Source organism: Pholcus phalangioides, unplaced genomic scaffold (genome assembly GCF_987345545.1).
Source record: "Pholcus phalangioides strain wild (caught in Gottingen) unplaced genomic scaffold, Ppha-v1.0 ptg000032l_1, whole genome shotgun sequence".
In the NCBI taxonomy this organism is placed as follows: Eukaryota; Metazoa; Arthropoda; class Arachnida; order Araneae; family Pholcidae; genus Pholcus; species Pholcus phalangioides.
In genome coordinates, this window is record NW_028301622.1 from 983,503 (window position 1) to 1,009,729 (window position 26,227).

General features: G+C 38.9%; 1 protein-coding gene and 1 non-coding gene across 2 annotated transcripts; one reads left to right on the forward strand and one right to left on the reverse strand.

Moving 5' to 3' along the window:
- Positions 1-13,236: 13,236 nt before the first annotated feature.
- On the reverse strand, positions 13,237-16,763 carry Gp93 (heat shock protein 90 Gp93). Its single transcript, XM_089253069.1, has one exon. It carries the CDS (start codon positions 16,582-16,584, stop codon positions 14,233-14,235), a length of 2,352 nt encoding a protein of 783 aa, XP_089109195.1. The 5' UTR covers positions 16,585-16,763; the 3' UTR covers positions 13,237-14,232.
- Positions 16,764-22,673: 5,910 nt separating this feature from the next.
- Positions 22,674-22,757, forward strand: TRNAL-CAG (transfer RNA leucine (anticodon CAG)). Its single transcript has one exon. It is a non-coding gene; the product is annotated as a tRNA-Leu (tRNA).
- The last annotated feature ends 3,470 nt before the right edge of the window (positions 22,758-26,227 follow it).

Genomic DNA, 26,227 nt, shown 5'->3' on the forward strand with positions numbered 1-26,227 from the left:
ATTGAAACGAGATGGATAAAATCTGAATATTGCTCGATTAACAAGTAACTTCCCTCAACTGTTCATATTTTATGCGAAACCTATCAAAACATTCATTTGAGTCACGAGCATCTGATTTCTCCTCCCTTTTCATTCATTTTTTACCCTATTGAAATAATAACTCATTCTGACCATGAGTGACTTTTCCTAATTACTCGTACTTTGAGGAAACCCTATCAAGGAAAACTTAACATTTAACTCATGGATTCTTCCCCAAGCATTCATGCTTCATGTAAACACCATAAAAAAAACTTGTTTGGTTTGCTACTATCCTCTTAGGAGTATTCATGCACTGTGCAGACCTGTTGGAAAAAATAATCTCTTACACTTATCTTTCTCAAAATATTCATGCTTGATTGAAACACTTAAAAACCAACTTACTCTACTTAAAAGCAATTTCCCCTGATGATTATTTATGCTTTATACAAACCACATTGAACACCTTCACACTAGTTATTTTTGATGAAGAATCTAATTGGGAAAATTTTTTAACTGTTGACAACACTGCTCGCACGAGTTCTTTTTGATTTATTCATGCTGTGTGAAAGACCTATTAAAAAAACTGCATTCATTCAACTCATTGGTAATTTATTTTTCCCCTCCTTCATGGAATCATCAAAAACAACTCGTTCTACTCATGAGTGACTTTCCCAAATTATTCCTATTGCATAAAAATCCTTCAAAATCCTTAACTCTTTTGACTCACATCCTCTTCCCCCCCCCCCCCATGCTTCATGGAAAACCCTATCAAAAAACTTCTCATTCAACTCATATTTAACTGTGCCATACTATTCGTGAGTTTGATGGAAACAAAAATCTTATAAGCTTGTGGAAACACTATCAAAAAACAACTTAATATTTATGAGCATCTTTCCCAGAGTATTCAAACTTTATGCTAACAGTATCAAACAACTCATTCTACTCACAATTGACTTTTCCAATTATTCCAGCTGTATCAAAACTCTTGACTCAACCCCCCCCCCCCCACTCTCTACTCATGCTTCGTCATTTAAACCCTACCAAACAATACTGATTCATTTCATGTTTAATTTCGCCCTTACTATCCACGTGTTTATGTAAACATAAAATCTTTACTCACATGAATAACCCTCCAACTGTACATGATTCATAGAAACACTATCAATAAACAACTTCTTAGACACTCATGGGTATCTTCTTCAGAGTATTCATGCTTTATGTCAACACTTTATAACAAAATGACTCATTCTACTCTTAGGGATTTTTCCCAATTGCTCCCGCTCAACCAAAATTCTTGACTCAAACTTTCCTTCCAATATTCATGCTTCTCGGAAATCCCATCAAAAAAAATATTCATTCAACTCACGTTTAATTCTGCCTTACTATTCACATGCTCTGTAGAAACCCAAACAAAAACCTTTATGCATGAGTAACTTCCCCCCTGACTCTTCATGAAAACGCTATCAAAAAACAACTCAACACTCATAAGTATCTTCTTCAGGGTATTCATGCTTTATTCCAACAGTATCAAAAAACCACTCATTCTGCTTGTGACTCTTTCCAATTATCCCTGCTCTATCCAAACGCTTGACTCACAAATTTCCCCTCCACTACTATTATCCAATTTCGCCCTACTTTTCATGTGCTTTATGGAAACAAACAAAACCGTTACTCACACATGAGTAACTTCCTCAGACTATATTCATGCTTTGTTTGAAACCTATCAAATTATTTAACTCAAAGAACTATTTATTTTCTCCAGCTTAACCATAGCCGCACTATTTACCATTTTGGTACCAATGTCTCTGACATCCTGGCAATGTTCAGGCGAAGGGTAAGCTCATCATTATACAAGAGGAGTGACAAATACTGGAGAAAATATATATTTTATGGAGTACCGAAAGTTCTTGATTGTGTAAGAATCTAGTCGTTTTTTTTAATCTTTATTTGATATTACTTTTTTAATATATATATTGTATTCTTATGAATTCCATATTCATATTGATCTTACTTATCACAATACTCTTTAGATATAGAATTTTTTGTTGATTTTTATAACGCTTTATCAAACTAGTAATTCATTTATGAACATCTCGTTGTATGATCTGCTTATTTATTATCTTTGACTGTATGTTCCGCAATTATTTAGTCAAAGCTATTTGTATGCTGTTTCTTCTTGATGTATCAAGAGTTGATATATTTCAGGATCGGGCTTGTGCATAATGATTATATCGATCAGTTGTATCTTCTTATAAAGATATTCAAACGTGTATTGATTCAATTGAGATGAAGTTTTTGATTTGGTATCTGTACCAAAATCCTTTAAAGTTATTTTCGTAAACTGTGAAACCCCTGCTATATATTCATACTTTCTATTTGAGCGTATTTATAAATGGCTATTTTCAGTTTTGTGATTTTCATTGCTATATCGATAATTATTGAGCGATCATGCTTTTCGCATCACAATTTCTTGATTTTTATGGAAAAATATTATTTTTCGGATCCACACACACACATAGCCAAGTCTATCGCAACACAGCGATTTTGGGATAAAGGTGCTCAAAAACTGATGAGGATATGAATAATCGCAAATTGTTCAATGATGCAGTTGGCATGATGTTAGAGAAGTTTTTACTGATTGTATTAGTCCCACCCCTTCCCCAACCTAGTTATATCAGCATGTGGTACATGTTTATAATGTATTTAACCATATATAAATGTTTCTAAACTGTGCTTTTATATAGCCTTTGCTGTAGCAACTTATCACATGGTCTGAAACATGGGTGCACAAACTCCATCCAGCCTGCGGGCTGATATGGCTATTTTGAGAATTTTACCTGACTGGAAAAACAAATTATAAGAATATTCTATTTAAATTTTAATATGACCTAAAACATACATGCTCAACAAATGTCCCATGGGTCTTCGACCTCAAACATGATTCTGTAAAAATGAAATGAGTGGCATTTTCTAGATCACTTGAGTGACCCACAGCATATTTACAGATCACCGCAACACAGTTCCTGAGCACTTGAGCAACCCGTTGCATATTTACACATCATTCAAGTGACTTGCAGCACAACTCCAGATCACACAAGTGGTCAGTTGCACATTTTAGAATTTTTTAGATGACCCACAGCACAGTTCCAGATCACTTGGGTGACCCTGCAGTGCATTTTCAGATTACTTGAGTGACCCACTGTACATTTATACTTAAATAATATTATACACATCACTTAAATGCCCCATAATACAGTTCCATATCACGTATGTGACACTCGAAACATTTTCTGATCACCGCAGTACATTTTTGGATCATTTTTTATCAGCGCATTTGGGCATTTTGCCTGTTGTGGGCATTGTATTTGTATTTAAGTAACCAGCGGGGCACAACTCCAGAACACTCAAGTGGTCTGCTGTACATTTTCAGATCACTTAAGTGGCTTGTTGCACAGTTCCAGATAACGTAACCCACAGCACATTTACAGATCAGTTTATTAAGTGGCCGCGACACGTTTTCAAATCAATGAAGTGGTCTGCACTGTCCTAAAGGTTGAGTACCCCTTAATCTAGAACATAGTGTCAGACATAATGTGTATATGAATTGTTTATAATTACACAGAAAATACATCTGTGGCAATCAAAACGAGTATGATCCTAATTATTTCGTCAGTGGTTTTTTTATTCATATTTGACCTGTGAAATAATTTGGCTCTTATATAGCTAGTAAAAATGGTTCTGGGCGAAATATTTCCCTCAAGCAGGAAGTTTGTGCGCCCATGGTCTAGTTTGGAATGTGTCTCATTTAAACAATTCGCCAGTGGATCTGCTGAGCTGTGAGAACAATCGACTCAACATTTCTTTTTCTTTTTTCGATGTGTTTTTCTTATTCTATGTGTCGAGTAGATAAACAAATGTGTATTTGCTGACATCCTGAATAACAACATGCTGAATTTCGCTCAGTAAGAAGTCTGCAGTCTTCGACAAGCAAATCAGTTTTGATTGGCAACACGTTTGTTTATATTTCTATTTTTTTAATACTAAATTTATCCAACAGGAGAAATAGACGTTATTATATATTCAGTCACGAGTCGCATGGTGGCGCATTCAAGGCTAAACTTATTTCCTTGGATTTGTAATTTACCACCAAACGGTTGCATGGGTTTTGTTTTTGTGTGTACATTACGGTAAAAGTGGTAGACCCTGGTGATTATGTATAATCTCCAATCATCTTTGAATGTTTTAGAAATTTCACTACATTTAATATTTTTACCAGTGATTATGCATAATTCCCAAATGAAGTTGGTAGATTTAATAGAATGTATTAAAATTTATTGCCTTCATTTATCTACTTATCAGTTTTGCCTGTTCATTATAGATCCGCAACAAATATACAACAGCAGTTGGCATCTGTAGGTGGTGTCTAAGATTCAAACTTTGATCTTAAAATCGAAGGTTTGTTTTTAGCCAGAAATCCAAGACTTCTCAATAGTTGACCGACCAATGATCACTGTTTGTGTTTATGAGTTTTGTCAGCATGTGAGGCGCTGCTTGTTCTAATTAGTTGTTGTGAATATTAAATTGATTGCTCATTATAAAAATCTATAATGAACAAAAAATAGGTGAAATGCATTAAACCATAGCATCAATGATCTAGTTTCTCAACAAATACAGGTTCGGATCTCAAGAATATGAAATTGATGTCCCATAAGAAACATATCTACGTCCGGAAGGATGTAATTGGACAAGAAGCACCTGGCAATCTGATTGGTTTTCTCATTGATGGCCATAGAACAGAGATCGTCTGCTGGCTGGAAACAAATTTTTGTATTTATTATTAAGCTATGACACCTGGTGCCAACCGCTGGTGTTATGGACAAGTTGAGGAAAAATTAACTCGTATTGAGAAAAATTTTGCCCAGAAAACTTCCCTTCCAAATAACCAGCATTACCAATAAAACTACTCGTGCTAGACCAGTGTTTTCCACTGGTGGGCAATATCACCCGTGGGGATGATGTTATGTACAAGAGTGGAGGGGGGTGATAATAGTTATGGCTACAATATGGGATCCGATGCGATCTCTCAAGCTTGTTAGGGGGTGGGGGAGCTAAGAGGCGATGAAGGAAAACATTTGGGAAACTGCCAGACTGAAGCTGGAGCATAGTGTCCAGTAAATTTGAGCAATTCATTGATGATTTATCATTCCTACCAATATGAGCTGAGGATTATTCATAATCACTGGCAAATATGATAAATATTAGGTATCTGAACAAAATTGATAAATCTCACCAACGTGGTCGGCAAATATGGATAATCACCAGATTTATCACTTTTACGTAGCATATACAGCATGTGCATTGTCACTTTTGTCATTCATATTGTAAATATTGTTAGGTGTTAGAACAGCTTCTTGTGTCATTTTGATAGTCAAGCTGTTAGTGCTCTATAGTCTAGTTGTGTTTGAAAACCCACCATGGGAATAATGAAATCGATATAGTGTACTTTGATTTCCCCTCCCCTGAAAAAGTGTGAATGCGATATCAGGTTTGCACACATGTAAAATTTGTGCTGGACATTCAAGGCACATTTTTGAGCAAGCATTTACAGTAGACTCTCGATATGCCAGACTACTGGAAGGTCTTCGGAAAAAGCGACGCATTCAAATTATTGCAAAAAAAAAATCACTGTATGCCAGATTTTTATTAACAAAATGTCTTATGAAGCGAAAAATGAACTCATCTTTGTATATAAATTTAGAATATTTTATATTTTATAAATTTACTGAAATGAGTTAGCATCTGGTAACTGTATTATTCCATTGGTGTAAAAAATCTGGGGGTTGCGTGGGGGGAGGAGGCATATTTCTTGGCAAGGTCAACCAACTTCCCGCCTTTCTCAAGCATTTTAATAATCTTTTCTATTTTAAATGAGAGTTAATGTTTTGATTGCAAAAACATTGCACACACAAGAGAAGCAACAGAGATGTAGCTAAGACGCTATCACAAAATGAAGGAGACTGGGAATCATTTCGAAGCAAAGACTGGACTGTATAGACATGATGGGTGGGTTATGATACAGAATATTTGTTGTTCAGTAATTGTTTTTCCTCCACGTAACAGACGCATGCAGAGACATGTGGTGCCATTTTCCCATTTCTGCACATCTGCAAAGAGCCAACAGCCTTCATAGATAAGATATTTATACTGGGCATATAGTATATAGTCATTACTTCGAAGCGCAAATGTGAGCCGATCTTCCCATTAAAAAGTCTCACCACAGAGAGCAACAGTCCTACAATGATACAATTATTCAATCATTACATTTCACTCCTAGTTAGAAGAATTGATGGCAGAACTACACATAACAAGCATTACACAGAAACAAACTTTACATTAGATTCACTACACACATATTCCATCATGTGCAAGTTTGTTAAAAATTCCTCAGAGGAAATGTGTACACGGTTTGTGTACGGTTAAGTAGTAGTAGTATATAGTTGCTTTTGAGGCCCCACACTCAGCGTATGCTGTTTTTTTTTTTTTTCTTTCATGTTTTTACCTTGCCTACATATTCGGAGAACATGTATGTATATGTTTTTCCTATAAAAAAAGTGGTCAGGCAAGAAAACGCTGGATTACTGGATGGACTGGATTATCGAGAGTCTACTTTAAGCGCATTTAACATTCAAAGCATGCTAATCTTTCTACATCTAGTTAGCTGGCCTGTGGAGAACAAATCTCGGAGGCCCCGGCATATCTCTGGTTTTCCCTGCATTTGTCTTTGAAGGCATCAAATTTAATGCATCTCAGTTACACAAAACTTTTTCGTAACCTGCAGTGACAGCCATTTTCGTTGTTGCTATTATCGGGTGTAAGAATCAATGTATACAAAGTACACTATATTGTTTTGAATGGTAAAAGAATGTCTCGCATCTAGAGATAACACTGTGTCATTTTTTGCATTAGATGCTAAACCGTGGCATATTGAAATAGTATGGTATTTTATACCAAATTGTACAAGTGTTCCGCAATATAATATGTATAATATGTCACCGTATAGCAGACCCATATGCATCTAGAATATCAAAATATTTTACCGTTTGATTTTTTTGAACTGTTTAGTGTTATCTGTGTCTAAAAAATTAGGTGTAGTATTTGAATGTATAAATATATCTAGTCTAATTATTTAGTATTTGCTTTTTTTCCGGCCCCAGTGCCATATCGGTTCATGTGCATCAATGTCAGTGCAATGCAAAATGAATTAATCTAATCAAAATATTTGATTATCTTTCATTATACATGTATTTCTGAATGGACAGAGAGGTGTTTGCCCTATAATTTGAAGGCATCAAATTTAAGCAACGGGCATTGGCTGACGAACAAAAGTGATTTTAACTTGTAATCATGAAGTTGGAGGTCACCTACTTTATCTAGGGTTCCTTCAAAGTCAGGCACTAGTCGAACTAGAGTTGGAGGCTTGTTTATTACACTGACCGGGATTTGCGCTCATTATGAAGACTGTCAAAGACTATTATGACTGTTCCCAAATGTTTCCATATTACCACCATGGTGGTTTTTATCCGATATAACGACTGGTAAATAATTCAATGTATTACAATGACCAAACTCAGCTCAGCCTCCATTTTTCACACTGCTCTATCTAGATTGTGGGATAGGGACGTGCAGGTTTCTTATGTGCTCAATGTTACCAGCATATAATGAGCAAAGGCAAGGCTTTAATTATGCCTAGTGCCCCTAGGTAAACTAAAATTATAAGCAGAATGATTAACACCTAGACAGAAAATCTTAATCTGCCCAAGGACCTCTCTATGTCCCTACCCAAGAAGTATAGCCCCAATTGCGTGCCATTTGTATTTTTGATGTTTGAAGATTAATTTACTTACAATAACCCCAGAAAGCATGAAATGCACTTACACTGTAGAAGTAATGAAATCTTATATATAAATGTGAAAGTATGTCTGTGTTCTGTATACAAATCTACAGTTTTACACTGATCGTTGCCAAATTTTGCCTATATGCCAAACAGGGTCGGGATTGAACCGTAGGTTACTTTAAAAGTTCGTCAGAGCTGGGCAAATGCCCGAAATGGACAAAAACCATCGGGCAACAATGGTTCCTGGACCTCAACAATCACTTTCAGAATGTTTACTGTGGTTCCCTAACAATGTGTTTCAGACATGCACACGCCTTTACAATGGTTTGCCTCTTCTTTAATTCTGCCAGTATTATGTATAATAGTTTATTTCTTTATAATGGTTTGTCACTTTTCCAATCCTCCTAGTAATCGAAGAAAACCCGTTCAGCACCGAGTATTTTTGCTAGTAATATATAAAATTGATTTTCTGTCTGTGTTTATGTTCTCAATACAAATCTACAATTTTAGATCTATTTTTGCCAAATTTTGCACATATACCAAATGGGACCCGACTTGAATAATAGGCTACTTTAAAAGTTTGTCAGACTTGAGAAAATGGGCGAAAAACTGCCAGGAAACAATGGTTTCTGTGCCTCAACAATCATTTTTGGAATGTTTACTTTGGTTACCTGGCAATACGTTTCAGACATGTATATGCCTTTACAATGATTTTCCATTTCTTTAATGCTGCCAGTATTATGCATAATAGTTAATATGCCTTTATAATGGTTTGTCGCTTTTCAATCCTCTCAGTAATTGAAGAAAACCCAGCGCAGTGCTTGGTATTATAGCTAGTAAAATAATAAAAATAATTATAAATAATAGAAGGAAAAACACTTGCATATGGAGCCAACTTGAAATCTTCAATAGCGGAAGCAAATCTTGCATAGGAGGCCCATACAAGTTCTTATGGCAGACTATTTCATATTCTCCTCACACTGCATCTGTATCGGTGGGAAAGGCAATCTCTTCTGGCTGTTGGTATTCTTATTCGGAAGTGATTCCTCTGTAGGTTAACTCGTCTGCCCACATGACGAAAGGCACAGTATACAAAGTACAGCTTGTACTGCATTATTACATACCTAAAACAACGATACAATACTAAATGACTCTCTCCCGGAAATGAATGTATGGCCAAGGTAGGTCTCAGAAATTTTGCCACCTGAGGCGAGTAATTTTTTTGTCGTACCATAGATACGACTATCCTAAAAAGAGTTCTTCATGCCAGTACAGTGGTTCCCAAAGAGTGGGTCAGGACCCTTTGGGGAGGAGAGGCTGAAGATCACGCAGATGATTTAGAGCAGTAGCTCCCTCCTTGTCCTGACAACGCTTATCCCCCTCACTGCAGGTTTCTAGAATAGTTTTTCAAATCGAGCACAACTCAGGTCTATCGTCATAGGCAATTTTCTACCTAGTGAGTTGCTCCAAAAATGTAGGTGTGTTGTGTCTGATTTTTCAGTGTTGCCATTTATATTTCAGAAGTGAAGTGTGATGATTGCATATTTATACTCTTGCTCTCCGTGGCGAGACTTTTCAACGGGGAGATCGGCTTACATTTGTGCCTTGAATAGTCTCTACAAAATAACAACTTCAAAGCACTAAATAGGCAATAATAAGCTTGAATGTCAACAGCTTCCCACGATGACCTTAAAAAAGGTTGGCGGACGCCCCTAGGAACCGCGGAGCAGACTTTGAGAAACACGAGTTTAATCCCATAGAAAGACACAGACAATAAATAGCCCAAAAATTTCTTTGTCTTAGACAAAACTTAGAAAGTGTCGACGTTTCTGGCGAAATTTTGGCCTCTGTAGGTTAACTCGTCTGCCCACAATCTCGAAGAAAAGTTCTTGCGATGGTAGATAAACCATTTGGTGGATTAGTTTGTAGCACATCAGATCTGCAGAAATTCTTCAGTTTCTTCATATGTTCTAGGACTAGATACTGACCCTTGGAGCGAACTAGGGATCACCAGATAGTATATATATATACTTAAGCCTAAAATTCATTCTATAAAACATACTGATCACTTTTGCAGTTGCATTGACAATGATGCACATGAACTTTGTTTTTTCAGTCATAGAAGAATCGTGTCAAACGTGTATGTCCTTTGCTTAGTATGGAGTTTTTCTGCATACATGGATATTGATATATGTATTCTCTTTATTGTATTCTATGTTCAGTCATCTATGGATGCTTATTTTAAGTTTGCATTTTGCTAAAACTAGGTAGTGGTGGAAAATCTTCTTGGACGATGGCAGAGAAATTTTGTATAACCTGTTTGAGAGTTCTTACAAATTTTAACATTAAAAATTTGTTTATATGCATTCTGAATGCGGACATTTGTGAGATTTGATATTAATTCGGTTTATGAAATTCGAGAGTTTATTTAATTGACAATCGAACTTGTTTTTCTTTTCCTTTTGTGGATTAATCGCGGTATTTTTTAATCAAAATGTATCTGTAAATGCAATCTGTGTTTTAAACTGTATTATATTGAAACAGGTGAAATAGTTTTCATTTTTCTTTTTGGCTTTGTCCTTGTGTGTTAAAATGCAATTTATGCAAGTGTATTATACCCTTATGGTCATTTGCATTGATATTGCAATAAAAGTAGATTTTAGCTATGTATGAGTATGCATTTCTTTTGTAACATGTTACTGCTTTTCTAAAGTGGTATTCACAATTGAGAGAATTTTCACATTTCATTGAATTTCTGAAAGAGTAATGGATGCGTTGTAACCCTCAGAATGCTCCCATCATCCATAGATCAAGTGTAGCAGCCTGCCAATCATCTAGTGATGATTCTTTTCGACACGTTCTTATAGATAGCATACATATACGTATAATTTTTTTTTTGTTCGTAACAGATTTGCTTGTACTATATAAGATTGGTGTGCATTGTTGAGTAGTGGTAGAGTACCTACCTTTCACCAGTTCAGTGATTGTGGGTTCAAACCCAGATTCTCTGTGTACCCATTTTTTTAATTGTATTATACAATGACACTTGTATGAAACTGAGCATCAAGTGACTGAAATAATATTCCATTTTGGACAGGTTTTCGTTTTATCAAAATGCTCACACATAAAAGCATTAATCAATGAAGGAGACTATTTTTTTTGATTTCGTCGAAGACAGGTTTACATCTCATTCAGCGTACATCTTGGATAGGTTCCGAGTTTGAGTGCTATCTTTCATAAAAAAACTGAAAAAAAAAAAAATTTCATGTTGCCGTTTCAAGAGAATCATTTCTCAGACTATTTCTCGCAGCCTAAGGGTTAAGGAAATTCGACATGGATACACAATTATTTAAGATGAAAAACAATTGTGGTGCACGCTCCTGATTAGTTAATTAGTTGAATGTATTTGAATAAAGGTTTGTGGTTAGAATTAAAAATTCGAGCCATAATTAAAGTGTCAAAAATTATATATAAAGAATAATCACAATACAAACCAGTTGACAAGGTTTTGGATATTATAGTAGTGAATATACCAAATTGTCCAGAAAACATTCCATGATAATATTTCGTATTTGTTTCTTAAAATTCTTCCTGAGATTGCTCTGCGATGTACGTTGCAGTTTTTTTTTTTTTGGACATTTTTTTCTCTGCTTTAGGGCGGGAAAATATGGCATGAAGTTAAAATATCAAGCAAATTTTAAAAAATTGTGAAATTAATTTGCCATTAACAAAAGTTAACGGCAAAATTGGTTGCTGCTTGTTTTGATCATTTGAAAGATGCCTATGGTAAACCAATCAAAATGGTCAAAACTTATATCGCCCAGAACAGTTGACGCATGGATAAAAAAACCCTGAATGTTTTCTAGCAAAAATATTCTGATATTTGCGAACCCTCCATCAGACACAACTGATCCAATAGTCTCACACAGCCCCTTTATATTTTCTCTTCTCTCTCCTTGATGGCATTAGCGTTATTGAGTAGATATCTCAACCGTTTCTGTTGCTGTGTCCCCATCTGTTTACATTGTTTTCTATAGGTTTAGGTGTGTAAGAGTAAATTCAGTCATAACCCTATCGTATGTGGATGGTAATTAAAGTGAGCTGCTAGGCTCATTATGCCGGATTATACAACGTTTTGAAATTTAGATACTTTAACCCTTTAATGCATGGGTTTTGTCTCTCTACGAGATCCATACAATATGCATATTTCTCATTCACCGACAAGTGACAATTTTCTTGAGGTTCTTGCTAATTTCCTTCCGCTAGGCACATTTGATCCAAAACAGGCACAGCGCACCTTTTTTTCATCTCACCCCACAGCATTAAAATTTGTTCAACTGGTTTTATGTAAAAAAAAATAAATGGTTTTACAGAAACTTTTTTTCCATCAACATCCCCTCAATAACGATGTTCATCACTTGGCAGTTGAATAAATGAACTTGATTAGGCGTTTGTTTTTTGAAGTGTGCCCAACAAAGGGTTAAAAAATAACATTTAATTTAAAAAATTTCATTAAAAAAGAACCATCACTTCATCGGTTTTAAGACCATTTTCAATAGCTTTAGATAGTGACCTGGTTTTGACAGGCTAATATAACCGTTCCCCACCCACCTCTATCACATAGAGAAGAATTATTTCCATGTTTGTAGGGGTTCTAAGAAGAAGGAAAAACTCGAGAGAGAGAGCAACTATTGTGGCTTTATTATACATCATTTTTTATTTGGGCTGAATTCAGAAATCCTTATTCAGAGATTAACTTTGATATGTGGCCGTTGTTCAGAGACGATTCTGTTAAGAGAGGTTTCACTATATACGACAATTGCTAAAAGAGCCAACTTAACATTTTTCGAATTCAACTGAGATATGATCTTGAGCATAAAACCATATGATCACCAAGCACAATAAGGTGCTCTCCTTCAACCTTTCAGACACAGCAGGCCAAACTGAAACTTCCTCAGAAGTCTGTGGGCCACCAACTCATAATTTAGTGACATCCCAATATAAAGAGCCAAAAATGATGAGACTTCAGTGGCAGCAGAAGCTTCTCGTGGAGGCTTACCGATATAGATGGTGTTAATCTAATACTTGTACATTGGTTGCAGAGCACCAAACTAAACAGCATTGTATAAGAGATTTCAATTTCTGAATTAAAGACCAATTAAAGTCAAGCACCTTCAGTTTTAAAACACTGCTGCAGCCTCTCTGCACTTGAATAATTTAACTACTAGATATGCTATACTTGCAAATACTCGTTCTATAATCCTATTACCTATAGAATTAAAGTTATTTAGAAGACAGCACAAAATCCACATAAACAAAAAAGATTCTGTCAATGTCGTTTATTACATTTCTCCTCAATAGAAAAAAGACAATTACATTGTAATTCAGGTTTATAAAAAGTAACATTACACTCTAATCAACCAAGTCACTGATGAAGAACGAAAAACGGGACTAATGGAATTACATTCTACAAAAATCTGTATAATGAATACAAATTACAATTATATGACACTAAGTAAATATTATGCCCGATAAAAATTCATCTTAACTGGACATTAAACGATTATTTGAACCCAGTTTTATCCCCTATAACATTAATGAAAAATATGTTAACATACAAACTTAAATCTGAATATTTTCAAAATATTCAATTAAATAACTGATATGTGAGAATATATATCTATATAAATAATAATGAACATTCGAAAAATGCAAGTCCCAACAAAAATGGCTTTAATCGTTTACAGGGAGAGAAAAATGCAAATATGATCTGAACGCAACGAATAGCCCTCAACATGTTCATAATTCAATAACTAAGAAAAAAAAAATCTGACTAAATTTAACATTTTCTCTGGGAAAAATTCAAATGGTAAGAAAATATCTGGCAGCTGCCTTTGGCGTTAGCCAAATAGCAATCAAATCACACTCGGGCATCTAAATAAATGTCAATACAATTGAAAATTGTGTAAATATGCAATCATGGGAAAAAGACAAATTAGAGTTTAGGCATTATAATAGAAAATAAATACTGTTATCCTCTGATAAACAGTACTTAATAAGAAGTGTTAGATAACGGAAAAAAAAAAGACATTAACACTTTAAATTCACTGGACTTGTTACACACCGAAGGTCTCAATCCCGTATAAAGAATGTACAAATATCACGCATCCTATCACACTTAATTTAAATAGACACTGAAAATAAACGGTACAGTTCAAAAGAAATGTCAATCCATCGAAAAGTCCTCAATAAAGTGAGTCTCAGGAAAGAGCGCAGTAACGGACAGTAACTGAGGTTTACAGTTTTCTTTGTTATTTACTTCACAGTTCATCATGTTCTTCTACATCATCTGTTCCTTCCGTGCTGTCTTCGGCGGCTGGCTCATCCTGTTGTTCCGCTTCCTCTGGCTCTTCTTCAACTTGAGCATCTTCAGGGATATTGAGAGTCTTCCTCAGTAGTTGCTCGACGTTCTGGGCGAACGTAGCAGTGTCATCGATGGAGAAACCTGAACGCAATGTGGCAGTCTCAAACATTATATTTGCCATTTTCTGAGCGATGTCATCAGACTTATCAGCCTGTACTCTTCTGAGAAGTTCTCTTATAAGTGGGTGGCGGGGGTTGATCTCCAGTGATTTCTTCTGGCTCAGGTAATATTCCCTGGTAGTGTCGTGCATTTTGGTATGGGCGTTGCTCTTGGCCAGACGTTCCATGTTGCCCGTCCATCCAAACTGACTGGCGACCAAGACACACGGAGAGGAATGCAATCTCTGCGAGAGGGCTACTTTGGATATTTTGTCCTTCAGAGCAGTCTCTTCCAGCCATTTTGTCAATGGCTCGTACTCTTTCTTGAGCGATTCCAGAGATTCTTTGGACTTCTCACTTTCATTCAATTTCAGGCCATCCTTGGCGACATTCTGGAATTTCTTGCCTTCGAATTCTGGCAAGTTAGAGATGGCATATTCGTCAACGGGCTCTACAAGATAGAGGACTTCATAGTCTTTTTCCAGCAACCTCTCGACGAATGGAGATTTCTTGACCTCATCCAGCGAGGCACCAGCAATGTAATAGATGGCCTCTTGTTTCTCTTTCATCCTACCAACATATTCAGAAAGCGACGTGTATTTAGTGGCGTCGTTCGAGGAAAGGAACCTGACCAATTTAGCGAGCCTCGTCCTGTTGCTGGGATCTTCGATGATTCCGAACTTGATATTCGTGCTATACTCTTTCCAGAATTTTTCAAACTCTTCTTTCGGGATCTTCTTGATCATGTCCAGCGTCTTGCGAATGAGTTTCTTCTTGATGACTTTCAATAGCTTATGCTGCTGCAGCGTTTCTCTAGACACGTTCAGGGGAAGATCATCAGAATCTACGACACCCTTGACGAATGAAAGATAGTTTGGCATCATGTCCTCGAGATCGTCTGTAATGAACACTCTTCGGACGTACAGTTTGATGTTGTCGGTCTGTGTGCCATATCTATTGAATGACTCGGATGGCTGGACGGTAGGTATATACAAAAGAGATTTAAATGTAACTTCGCCTTCTGCCACAAAGTGAGCTTTAGCCATGGGTTCGGTTGTGTCTTTGGTGATAGACTTGTAGAATTCGTTGTACTCATCGTCAGTGATATCAGCGGGCTTGCGGGTCCATATTGGCTTTGACGAATTTATCAATTCCCAATCCCATGTCGTTTTCTCGACCTTCTTCGTCTTTGGTTTGTCTTCTTTCTCTTCTTCAACCTTGACGTCTTCTTCGTCTTCTTTGGGGGTCTCTTCTGATGGCTTCACTTCCTCTTCCTCGATCGGTTCTTCGACAGTTTCAGTTTTACTCGCCCACAGATATATGTTGAAGTTTATGAACTGACTGTACTTCTTGATTAAATCTCTCAGAGTATCTTCCTCAAGGAAATCTCTAGCCTCTTCCTTCAGGTACAAACTGACAGTCGTCCCACGTTTCAAGTCATCGCCCCGTGGATCTTCAGCGACACTGAACGAGCTAGCGTCTGACTCCCAGATGTACTGTTTGTCAGCGTTATGCTTACTGGTGACTATGACTTTATCCGCGACGAGGAATGCAGAATAGAAACCGACACCAAACTGTCCAATCATATCGTTCAACTCTGCTACATTCTGCATGTCACCAACCTTCTGAAGGAACTCTGAAGTACCAGATTTGGCGATTGTTCCCAAGTTAGACACGAGCTCGTCTTTAGTCATACCTATACCAGTGTCGGTTATATGGAGCGCACCATTGTCCTTGTCGCACTTGATCCTTATCAGCAGCTCGTCAGTGGCAGAGAGGGCATCCGGATCAGTCAACGAGAGAAGCCTTATCTTGTCGAGGGCATCCGAAGCATTGGAGATGAGTTCTCGGAGGAATATCTCTTTGTTCCTGTAGAGGGAGTTGATGATGAGCTTCATCATCCGGTTCACCTCGGCCTGGAATGTGAACTTCTCGGCTTTCTCCCTGAGTTCTTTCATCTGCGCGACGCTGAGGCCATCTAGCTTGATGGCCTCCTCCTCCCTCTTGACCACTTCATCATCGGTCCTGGAACCTTCCCTACTGCTTCCCAGGTCGGGCTCGACGGTGGCCGTGTCCTCCTCGTCTCCTCCCTCGGCGGCGAAGGCTCCTACGGCGAGGAGAACTAGAACCAAATACGCCAAGCGGTTCATTGTCCAAGCTTTGTCAACACTAATTTAAAAGTTTAAAAATAACTTTCGCTCTCGAATTAATTAGCGGCAGCTCCTAACACGAGGACATTTAAAACTCCTTCCGGCACTTGATCTGGATCAGTGATTGTTTATCACAATACTTTTAAAAGCCGGGCCGTGACCAACCAGCGCCTGCTACGCGTTTCGACGTTTACTTGGCCGAATCTGATTGGTCGTTCGAAGTTGATGTTGCTGGTGATGGACGTAACGTTATTATCTTATCTTGACGTGTCGTCTGAGTAAAACAAGTGACCATATAATCTATATTTTACGGGACATCTCATCGTTTTGATTCAGATGACCATATGACCTGTATTGCACGGAATATTCTCGTAGTTTTTTCATAATTTATGCCGTCCAGATGTTCATTTTAATGAAACTATTTAGTTTTTTTCGTGTTATATACGATGCTTTTACATGGATTTTTATTCTTTAATTACTTTAATTTTTCTATTTCCGTAAAATTTATGTGACAGTCTGTTCCGCAAATAACTCTACCGAACTCTTGGTTCAAAATTCTCAATTTACGCTTTCGTTATCGCACGGAGACCTTCTGCTATGAAGCCGGGTTTTCCTAGGAATAGGATTTTGCGCAGCACGAACCGAATTAGACCATTTTGCGCCGGCAGAAACGTGTTACATAATTACATTACGCGTTTGTGTTTTCCTAGCGTGGCGCATCAGATCACGACCTCCTATATAACCTATTAGGTTATCTAGGTGGTCGTGATCAGATCCGGGCGGCTATATTATAGTATAGTGCCTTGGCATCAGCTACTCTGTCGTCTGCATGCTTTGGTTTGAAGGGAAGGGAAAGAAAACACACAAGAGTGAAGAGAATATTGGCAAAACCGCGGCGCACGACGCATTTGACCCCTCCAGAAGCAGTCGGCCAATCACGCCCAACGTAAAACGCTGTCGTGAAGCGTATTGCGCTCTGAAAGACAAACAGTCATGCTGCTTTTCTTATTGGTGAGTCGCCGTGCACTCACACTTCATTTTTTGCAACATAATTCCTAACTAAAAAAATCAGACACTACGATTGTGTGGCACTCCTCTCCGATATTAGAAATGAGTGGTCCAAAAATAATAAAATATCCCGCGGACCACTCGCGTTACAATGCACGTTTTGAGAGGTGCCACTTAACTGATCACGGTGAACCCCCACCTTCTTGTGCCATCTTTTTTTTGCAGCACAAAATTAACGGGGGGGGGGGGCGGCTAACATCTGTGCCTCAATACCACTTTTGCCTAAAGTGGCATTAAGGTACAGATGTCAACTTGTACTGTATCGTATTGTTACAGTACAGTGTGTTCCAAAAAATAACTGAACTGGACTATTGGTCCAAAATTCTTTTTTTACGCTTTCATTTAAGGTGAAATGCAGCCTGCGATATGTTTACAGATCACTCGAGCGATCCACGGTGCAGTTTCAGGGCATTGAAGCGGTACTCGCCGCATTCTTCTAAAGGTTTAGCTGAGCACCTTGGTCTATACCAGTGGTCGGCAAACTCCTTAGTCAACAGAGCCAAATATCAACAATACAACGATTGAAATTTCTTTTGAGAGCCGAATTTTTCAGACTTAAACTGTATAGGTAGGTACATTGTTATTAACTTAATTAAGGTACTCCTAGTCTGGCTTTTGCTAAAAACGTCCTCGATCTGATTGAGATACGTTCGCTGAGGTCGACCCCTTCCAACTCTCTCATCTACACTCGTCTTGTATACTTGTTTCGTCCATCTCCTTTCGTTCATCCTCTATATATATATGTACTGTATCCAAACCATCTCCACATACCTTTTTCAATCCTCGGCACTACAGCTTCTTTCACTCCACAACGATCCCTAAAATTAACTTGATAAACTTTACATAAATTTTATTAAGTTATTATTTTGCTTGTTGTCTTACAGATATCTGGCTCCCTTCACTGGGAAATGTGCGGAAGACGGGTTTACTGTAAGCTCGTCCGACGAGATGTTACCCGGAGGACGTCGTCGATGAAAGCCCAAGGGCCGTCTTGTGGGGCAGAGGCCCCAGGAGCATCGCTTTCGGATGGTCGTCCCTGGTGTAGCGATGACCGATGTTGGATGCAGATGGATGGTGGCCACGGGAGAGTCGTCATGAGAGGTGGTGGTCCAGGAGCGTCGTCTTCAGAGGTGTGGCCTCTGGTGGATGGCTCCTAGCAGTGTTGACTGATGTTGGATGGAGAGAGGTGACCACGGGATAATCGTCATGAGAGGTGGTGGATCCAGGAGCATCGTCTTCTACGATCTGGCAGGGTAGAGGTTGACGTTCCTTAGTATGAAAACCATTGCATGTCCCCCCCCCCCCTTCATGTTCTGTGAGGAGACTCGTCTTTTGCGTCTATCTTCCTCGAGTACCTTAGGGAAAAAGTTTTCGACAACTTTTTCCCGAACTTCCCAGTTTCGACCCAAAATCAAGTTTTGATTGGTCGCAGAAGTGACATTAGCGTAAGGGTTTAACTCTGTTTTTCTGCAAAAAAAAAAAACCGCGAAAAAGATGACTCACTTGGGAGGGGAGGGAGCGAGAACAAAAAATTGCCAAAATGCATATCTAAACATTATTTTGCAAAAATCTGGAATTTTTGTGCTCCCGCACGTGGTATTTTGTGGAAGAGCTGCATTCAAGGGCCAAAGAGCCACATGTGACTCGCGAGTCGCGGTTAGCCGACCTCTGGTCTATACCAGTGTTTCCAAAAATAGACAACATCGTTCCCTGATGGGCGATGGAATTTTGAACGAAAGGCACAGTATACAAAGTACAGCTTGTACTGCATTGTTACATACCTAAAACAACGATACAATACTAAATGACTCCCTCCCGGAAATGAATGTATGGCCAAGGTAGGTCTCAGAAATTTTGCCACCTGAGGCGAATAATTTTTTTGTCGTCCCATAGATACGACTATCATAAAAAAAAGTTCTTGACGCCTAATATAGTGGTTCCTAAAGAGTGGGTCACGACCATCTGGGGGGTGGGGGCAGATCACACCGATGATTTAGAGCAGTAGCATCCTCCTTGTCCTGACAACGTTTATCCGCGACTTTCTAGAATGGTCTTTCAAATCGAGCGCAATTCAGGTCTATCGCCACAGGCAATTTTCTACCTTGTGAGTTGTGACGAAAATTAAGTGTGTTGTGTCTGATTTTTCAGTGTTGCCATTTATATTTCAGAAGTGAAGTGTGATGATAGCATATTTATACTGTTGCTCTCCGTGGCGAGACTTTTCAACGGGGAGATCGGCTTACATTTGCGCCTTGAATAGTTTCTACAAAATAACAACTTCAAAGCACTAAATAGGCAATAATAAGCTTGAATGTCAACAGCTCCCCGTGATGTCCTCGAAATAGGTTGACGACGCCCCCTAGGTGACGTGGAGCAGACTTTGAGAAACATAGGTCTAATAAATTGTCCAAAAATTTAGTGTTCTTTGTCAGAGACAAAACTTAGAAAGTGTCGAAGTTTCTGGCGATGTTTTGAGCTGTGAAATTACAATAGTCAAGTCAAAACAACCAAAATATAACATTATTTTTTTATGTCTGGCACCTGCAAAAAAAAAAAATAACAAAGTTAGTGGCTTTTTATGGAACCTCGTTTGCAAGAAGAGGAGTCTGTGTTTGTGTCAGACGATTCCTATAACAGACTGAAGGAGAATAGATACGTATATACAGCAGTGGCTGTCAAACTTCCCTCACCAGCGGCTTCCTTTTCTCTAGTCCAGGGGTTCTCAAACTATGCGCCGCGGAGCGGTGGCCTGAGACAAATCCTTTTTTCGAAGTGGTTCTTTGTTAACCTGCTGTGGGGAGCCGCAAAATAAGCTTTTATTAAGGAAAGGCGCGACGCGGGTGACGACATTCGAGAGCTTCTGTCCTAATCAGCGTTCATTCACAGAACAGCCTAACAAAGAACCACTTCGAAGAAACGAACATGCACATATGAATATCCAAACTCACCGCGATGCCCTTAGAAGCCGCGATATACACTTTGAGAAATATTAGTATGCAAAAACGAGCAGTCACAAAACCAAGACCATAGCGAGATGGGGGGGGGGGAGACTTGGGGTCTGGTTTCCCCCCCCCCCCCCGAAATCGAAATGTGAGAAAATGGCTGAAAAAATGATGATCAAAGTTCGGCCACTTTGGTTCTCTCCCCTCCCCCGAAATGTAAGTGATCTCCCTCGGGACGAAATTTCTGGCTACGGGCGTGGTCAAAACATTTCTAAGCCGAAACAGCACCACGCTAGAAATATACCATCTCTGGTGTCGTGTTGGCTGAAAGGGGCATTTACTAGAAGATGAACAAGGAATCGAAACTTGCTGAGGCATTCGGCCAAAAGGAAAGTCAACTGGAAAAAATGTTAACAGCTAGCCTTTAGAATAGCGGTTCCCAACACCGGGGGTACGCGTAACCCCAATAATTTTTTAAAGTAGGTAGAGGTTTTTACTAATATTTGTAGGAAGCTATTGAACAGCCGCTGAAAAGGAAAAAATGTAACGTGACTTTGTGCTCGAGCGAACGAGCGATTTGGAAGAACGTTAAATTTAAAAAGTATGAGAGGTAGTAGTATTGGGGAGATTGGATTAAGGGATGGTAGAGGAGAGTAGTCGTATTTAGGCTACGCTTGTCAATGTTCCGGAACGAGAGGCCGAGCGACAGCGGCAGTTCGAACTGGAGCGTCTTCGGATAACATGTGCGGCGTCGCGAAATATCGATGATGACGCCGAAAGTCATCACATCGTACCGTGTGATTTGACGAAGAAGATACAGAAGTTCGGCGCGGATAACGGGGATTTAAGTCTGTACTTACAGTACTTCGAGTGCCAAGCCGAACTTGCGAGAGTACCAGAGGAACAATGGGTCACTAGCTTATTAGTGTTACTGCCTTACGAAGTGTCCGAAACCCATTCGTGAACCCAAAGAGAGAATTAACAACTACGGTTTCGTCAAAGGACTGTTGCTGAATCGATTCAAGTTGACGACAGAAAAGATATGGCAAAAGTTTATCCAGCGCACCCGACGTCTGAAGTCGACTTGGAAGGACTGGATATGAGTTAAATGTCTTCTTCTCCGAGTGGCTATCCCTTCTGAATGTTACCGAGTTCGAATCCTTGAAGAAACTGATCGTCACAGAGCAGATGAAATCGTGGGTAGCGACGAACATTCGTGAACATTTCATCGATCAATGGTCTATCCTTGTGAATCCTGATGAATTAGCGAAGAAGCTCGATGAATATGAAATCGTGAGATCCGAGATCGAGGATGTGAAAAGCCACAAGGTCACCGGGACTGATGAACGAAGATCCGGATTTTGGGATGACCAAAGGGTAGAACTGTTGATCAGGATCGAATTGTGCACGTGGATCCAAGGAGAGACATGATGATGGAAAGGACTTTGAACCGGAACAATCGACCTCGTATGAGTGAAGTTGTTCGTGACGGCGAGAGACAATGTGTCAGGCCAACTGTTCAGAGAGACAATAAGCGGCAAGACTGGGAGCAAAGATGTTTTCGTGTGGATACCTGGGTCATGTGTCGCGTGATTGTCCAAGAAAGGAGAATTTAACATGCCACCTGCGTGGTGTGTGGCCGGTCATATTCAAAAGCACTGTGATCCGACTACAACGAAGAAAGTGAACTTGGCAGCAAATGGTTGATGTGCTGATTGTTACGAAGGGAACTGCATCAAAAATGCTAGGATCAATGATGGGCGTCTCATCTCGTTTGTTCGACACTGGAAGTAGTGTGACATTGTTGAAGAAGTCCGTAGCGGACGATATAAAGCTCAAGTATGTGCCGAAATCAGAAAATCAGAAGAATTATTCGGTTATGGAGATCTGGTGAAGCCATTTCTCAACTAGACTTCTTTGCGCTACAAAATCTGCAATAATTATACTTCACTCACAGTTCAAAAATAGGTGGCAGATGGCAGCACTATAACAAGCATTGTACAGAAACAAACTTCGTTAGGTTCAATCAAGAGTAAAATAATTTTTTTCTCTTACAAAGAGCTCACGTTTTGCAAACGAGTCAGGATGGCCGAGCGGTCTAAGGCGCTGCGTTCAGGTCGCAGTCCGGTTCTCCGGGCGTGGGTTCGAATCCCACTTCTGACATCTAATAAACTTTTTTTCCCTCAACGTCGAGGCACATGGGAGCAAGACCCCCGACAGACCAGACACGACCCAGGCTCTGTCCCCACAAACCTTCTGCGGTCCAATGTCCAAATGGAACCACATCGGGAATCTAAGGTACTTGATTGTGACAAAATGGACGGGTCGCGGTAGCCCAGGTCGATAAGATACTCGTCTAAAGTTCCAAAGGATGTTTAGAGGTGTCGCGAGTTCGATGCACGGTTCGTCCTTGTCAGAAAACTTTCCTGACACAGGGTTACAATAAAAAACGGTGACTTGACTGCAGAAAAAATTGCTACCGCAGGGAGTCCCCCATCGAGGGGTTAGCGCACCAACCTCTCGGTGAGTATAAAACCAAGCCAGCCGTTCGGAATCGGCAATAAATCGTAGGTCCCGGTCTAATTAGCCTTCGTGTGTAAAAAATGACCGTGGCGCGACAAAAATGATCAAAATGTTACAAAATAGGAAGACCACTGTGAAATTGGCTTCTCAGGCAGACCTCATACCCTATACAAAAACTGCAAAGGGACAAACATCCAGGGGCCCCCTTCTTCATTGCGGGGGGAGGCATTACAAAGTACCGAACTGTACCAACGAAGTGCGGGGAAAAACCTCTGGACCCTCGTTAACCTTTTGCAGTCGAATGCGAGCCGATCTCCCCGTTAAAAATTCTCGCCACAGAGAGCAACAGCCTTTATATTATCATGTGTATAAACAATAAAACCTCGTTAAGTCGTCACCCTGATAAGTCGTCACTCCGGTCAAGTCGTCATTTTTCTTCAGACCCTTCCAGCTCTCATAGACCGCAATGTTATTAAACCCTCGTTTACTCGTCGCTAATTTCGGTTAACTCGTCACTACGAAAAAGTTTGAGAAAGAGGAACAGAGTATTTTTATGGCTCCCATTAAAAAAAAGAGCTTTTGTTAACAGCATTGCCGTATGCTTAAAAGTCACCATAAAATCCTATATACCCAAACAGAACAGTTTAAGTAACGAAAGTTACACATATATATATATATATATATATATATATACAGGGTGATTATAAAAAAACTATCCCGACATATGGGTCCCTAACTATCATACCATTCACAGAAACTGAATGAAATTTTGGCATAAGGTATTTTGATGTATGCGCTCAAGAATGATATGGAAAACAACAGTGTCACTCTAACAGTTACGGTTACAGTGAGAAAATTTCGAAAATAACAAATGGCAACACCAAGTTTTTTGTATTGCAATGCGATCTCCATACTGAAAAACACTAAATAGCGTTGGAATGTAGCACGAAAATCCCCGGAGCTAGGAAAGGAAAAGATAAAAAGGACTTTGCCGTGCACCAGAGCATTAATGTTCGTTTCATTCGTCACACCGTTTCTTCGGCTGAGGTCCCAGCCTGATTAGTCCTCCACAAGGTCATGTGGAAAATTTGTGAAACACAATAAAATGCTTTATTTTATGCTGCTTCTCTGTCCTTATTGGTTGTCCTCACTTTAAGTCTATCTACCGCCGGTGATTTTCATGCTACAGTTGCCGTTCGAACGCTATTTAGGGTTTTTCACAATGGAGATCACATTCCAATACAAAAAACTTGGTGTTGCCATTTGATATTTTCGAAATTTTCTCACTGTAACCGTAATTGTTAGAGTGACACTGTTGTTTTCCATATCATTCTTGAGCGCATACCTCAAAATACCTTATGCCAAAATTTCATTCAGTTTCTGTGAATGGTATGATAGTTAGGGGGCTCATATGTCGGGATAGTTTTTTTATAATCACCCTGTATATTGTCACATGATTTCTTCCATATTTATCATACTTCATTAAAAAAGAATTGCTTACCAACTTCAATCGGGAATTACGCATAATTACCGGTAAAAGTGGCAGATATAGAGAGATGTATCAAACCGAAACGATAGGGGTCCATATGTCGGGATAGTTTTTTTATAATCACCCCGTATATATATAGTTACCTTTAAGTTATTACCTTATTAGTTACCTAAAGTTACCTTTTTGGTAGCACTCTTGTACTCCCAAAAAAAAAAACAAAAAAAACCCAGCATTTTATGTACGAGAAACACATGGATCCCGTAGGCGATGCAAAGTTTTCGCTGCCACAGGTGCAGCTACAGCCACGGCTGAACGAATTTCAGGTTCCTTTTTTCTTCGTATATATCACCGTAGATTCGTTGATTCCGTAATGGCGGGAAACTGCAGCAATTGATTTACTTTCACCAAGCATAGCCAATATATCCAATTTTTCTTGTAAACCTTTCACTTTTTTTTGTCTTTCCGAAGCATTATCAGTAGCACTAGAAAAATGAGCCATCCTAAGCACGCACAACTCAAATTGTGTAAACAAAACACGTGAGTGACGATTGCTGAGTGTTTCCAAAAAAAATTTTCCAATGAAGGGGAAAAAAAACCGCGAATACGGGGGGCCGACTGTATATGTATGTATGAATTGACATCATCATCCTGCCTCCCCCCCCCCCCCAGACTTCCAAGTCTATCTCCGCCTATGCATGTTAGAAGTTCCACAGAGGAATATAGACGAGGCGTCTGTGTGTAGTTTGGTGGCCACTGTATGCACACTCGACAGAATAGTGACCATACGAACAACTTTTTCACAGGGCATTCCCGCATTATTCCCGTAATAAAGTCTCAATTATTTGTTTTATTAATTCCTTAAAAAAATTTCTTTAACTTCAAAAGTTTTCATTAATTTTTTTAGCGTGCGCTTAAATTTGGAACGATATTTTCCAACATTCCTGTGCGACCTAAAATAACTTCCCTAATAAAATCGGGGGGGGGGGGGATGGGGCGAAAACGTTGAGGGCTCAACCCCCCTCCCCTTCCAAAATAATGAAATAACTCACTTAAAAAAAGTAAATTTAGACTTTTAAGGCAAATTTTAAAAAAAAAATAATAAAATTAGACGCCATTTTTTTCCAAGTTAAAAAAAGTCAGCCAAGTTTTTTTGCTGTTAAATAAATTTTGATCAATATAAATTAATTATTTTATGAACCTCAGTAGATTTATACATTGTGTCACACACATTCAAGAGAGAAGCAATATAATTTTTTTTTTCAAGTCCTTGGCTTAATATTGGTTCTTAACATTCTCTCAATGCAGTTTTCCTATGTGTGTGTGTGTATTCCCTCTAAAACTCATTCATTTCTCCCTCTCTCTACATGCAACGTTTCGTTTCCCCACAAACAAGATAACTGCAGGGCTCCCACTCAAAAAGTCAGAAAAAGCAGGAAAACGCAGGACTTAAAAGTAAGACATTGGAAGGTAACCCCCTCAGACAACATAATCATAGCATAAAAAAAATCTCTAAAAAAATTTTGTTTTTCTCTAATTTTGAATTAACTTTTTTTTATAGCACTTTTTTGACTCAAGCCAAAGCAAAATGACTTGGTTAGAAAACCAATTTTTGGCCAAAACA

Coding starts and splice junctions, on each gene's coding strand:
- Gp93 (XM_089253069.1), bottom strand. CDS start 16,584: ATGAACCGCTTGGCGTATTTGGTTCTAGTTCTCCTCGCCGTAGGAGCC.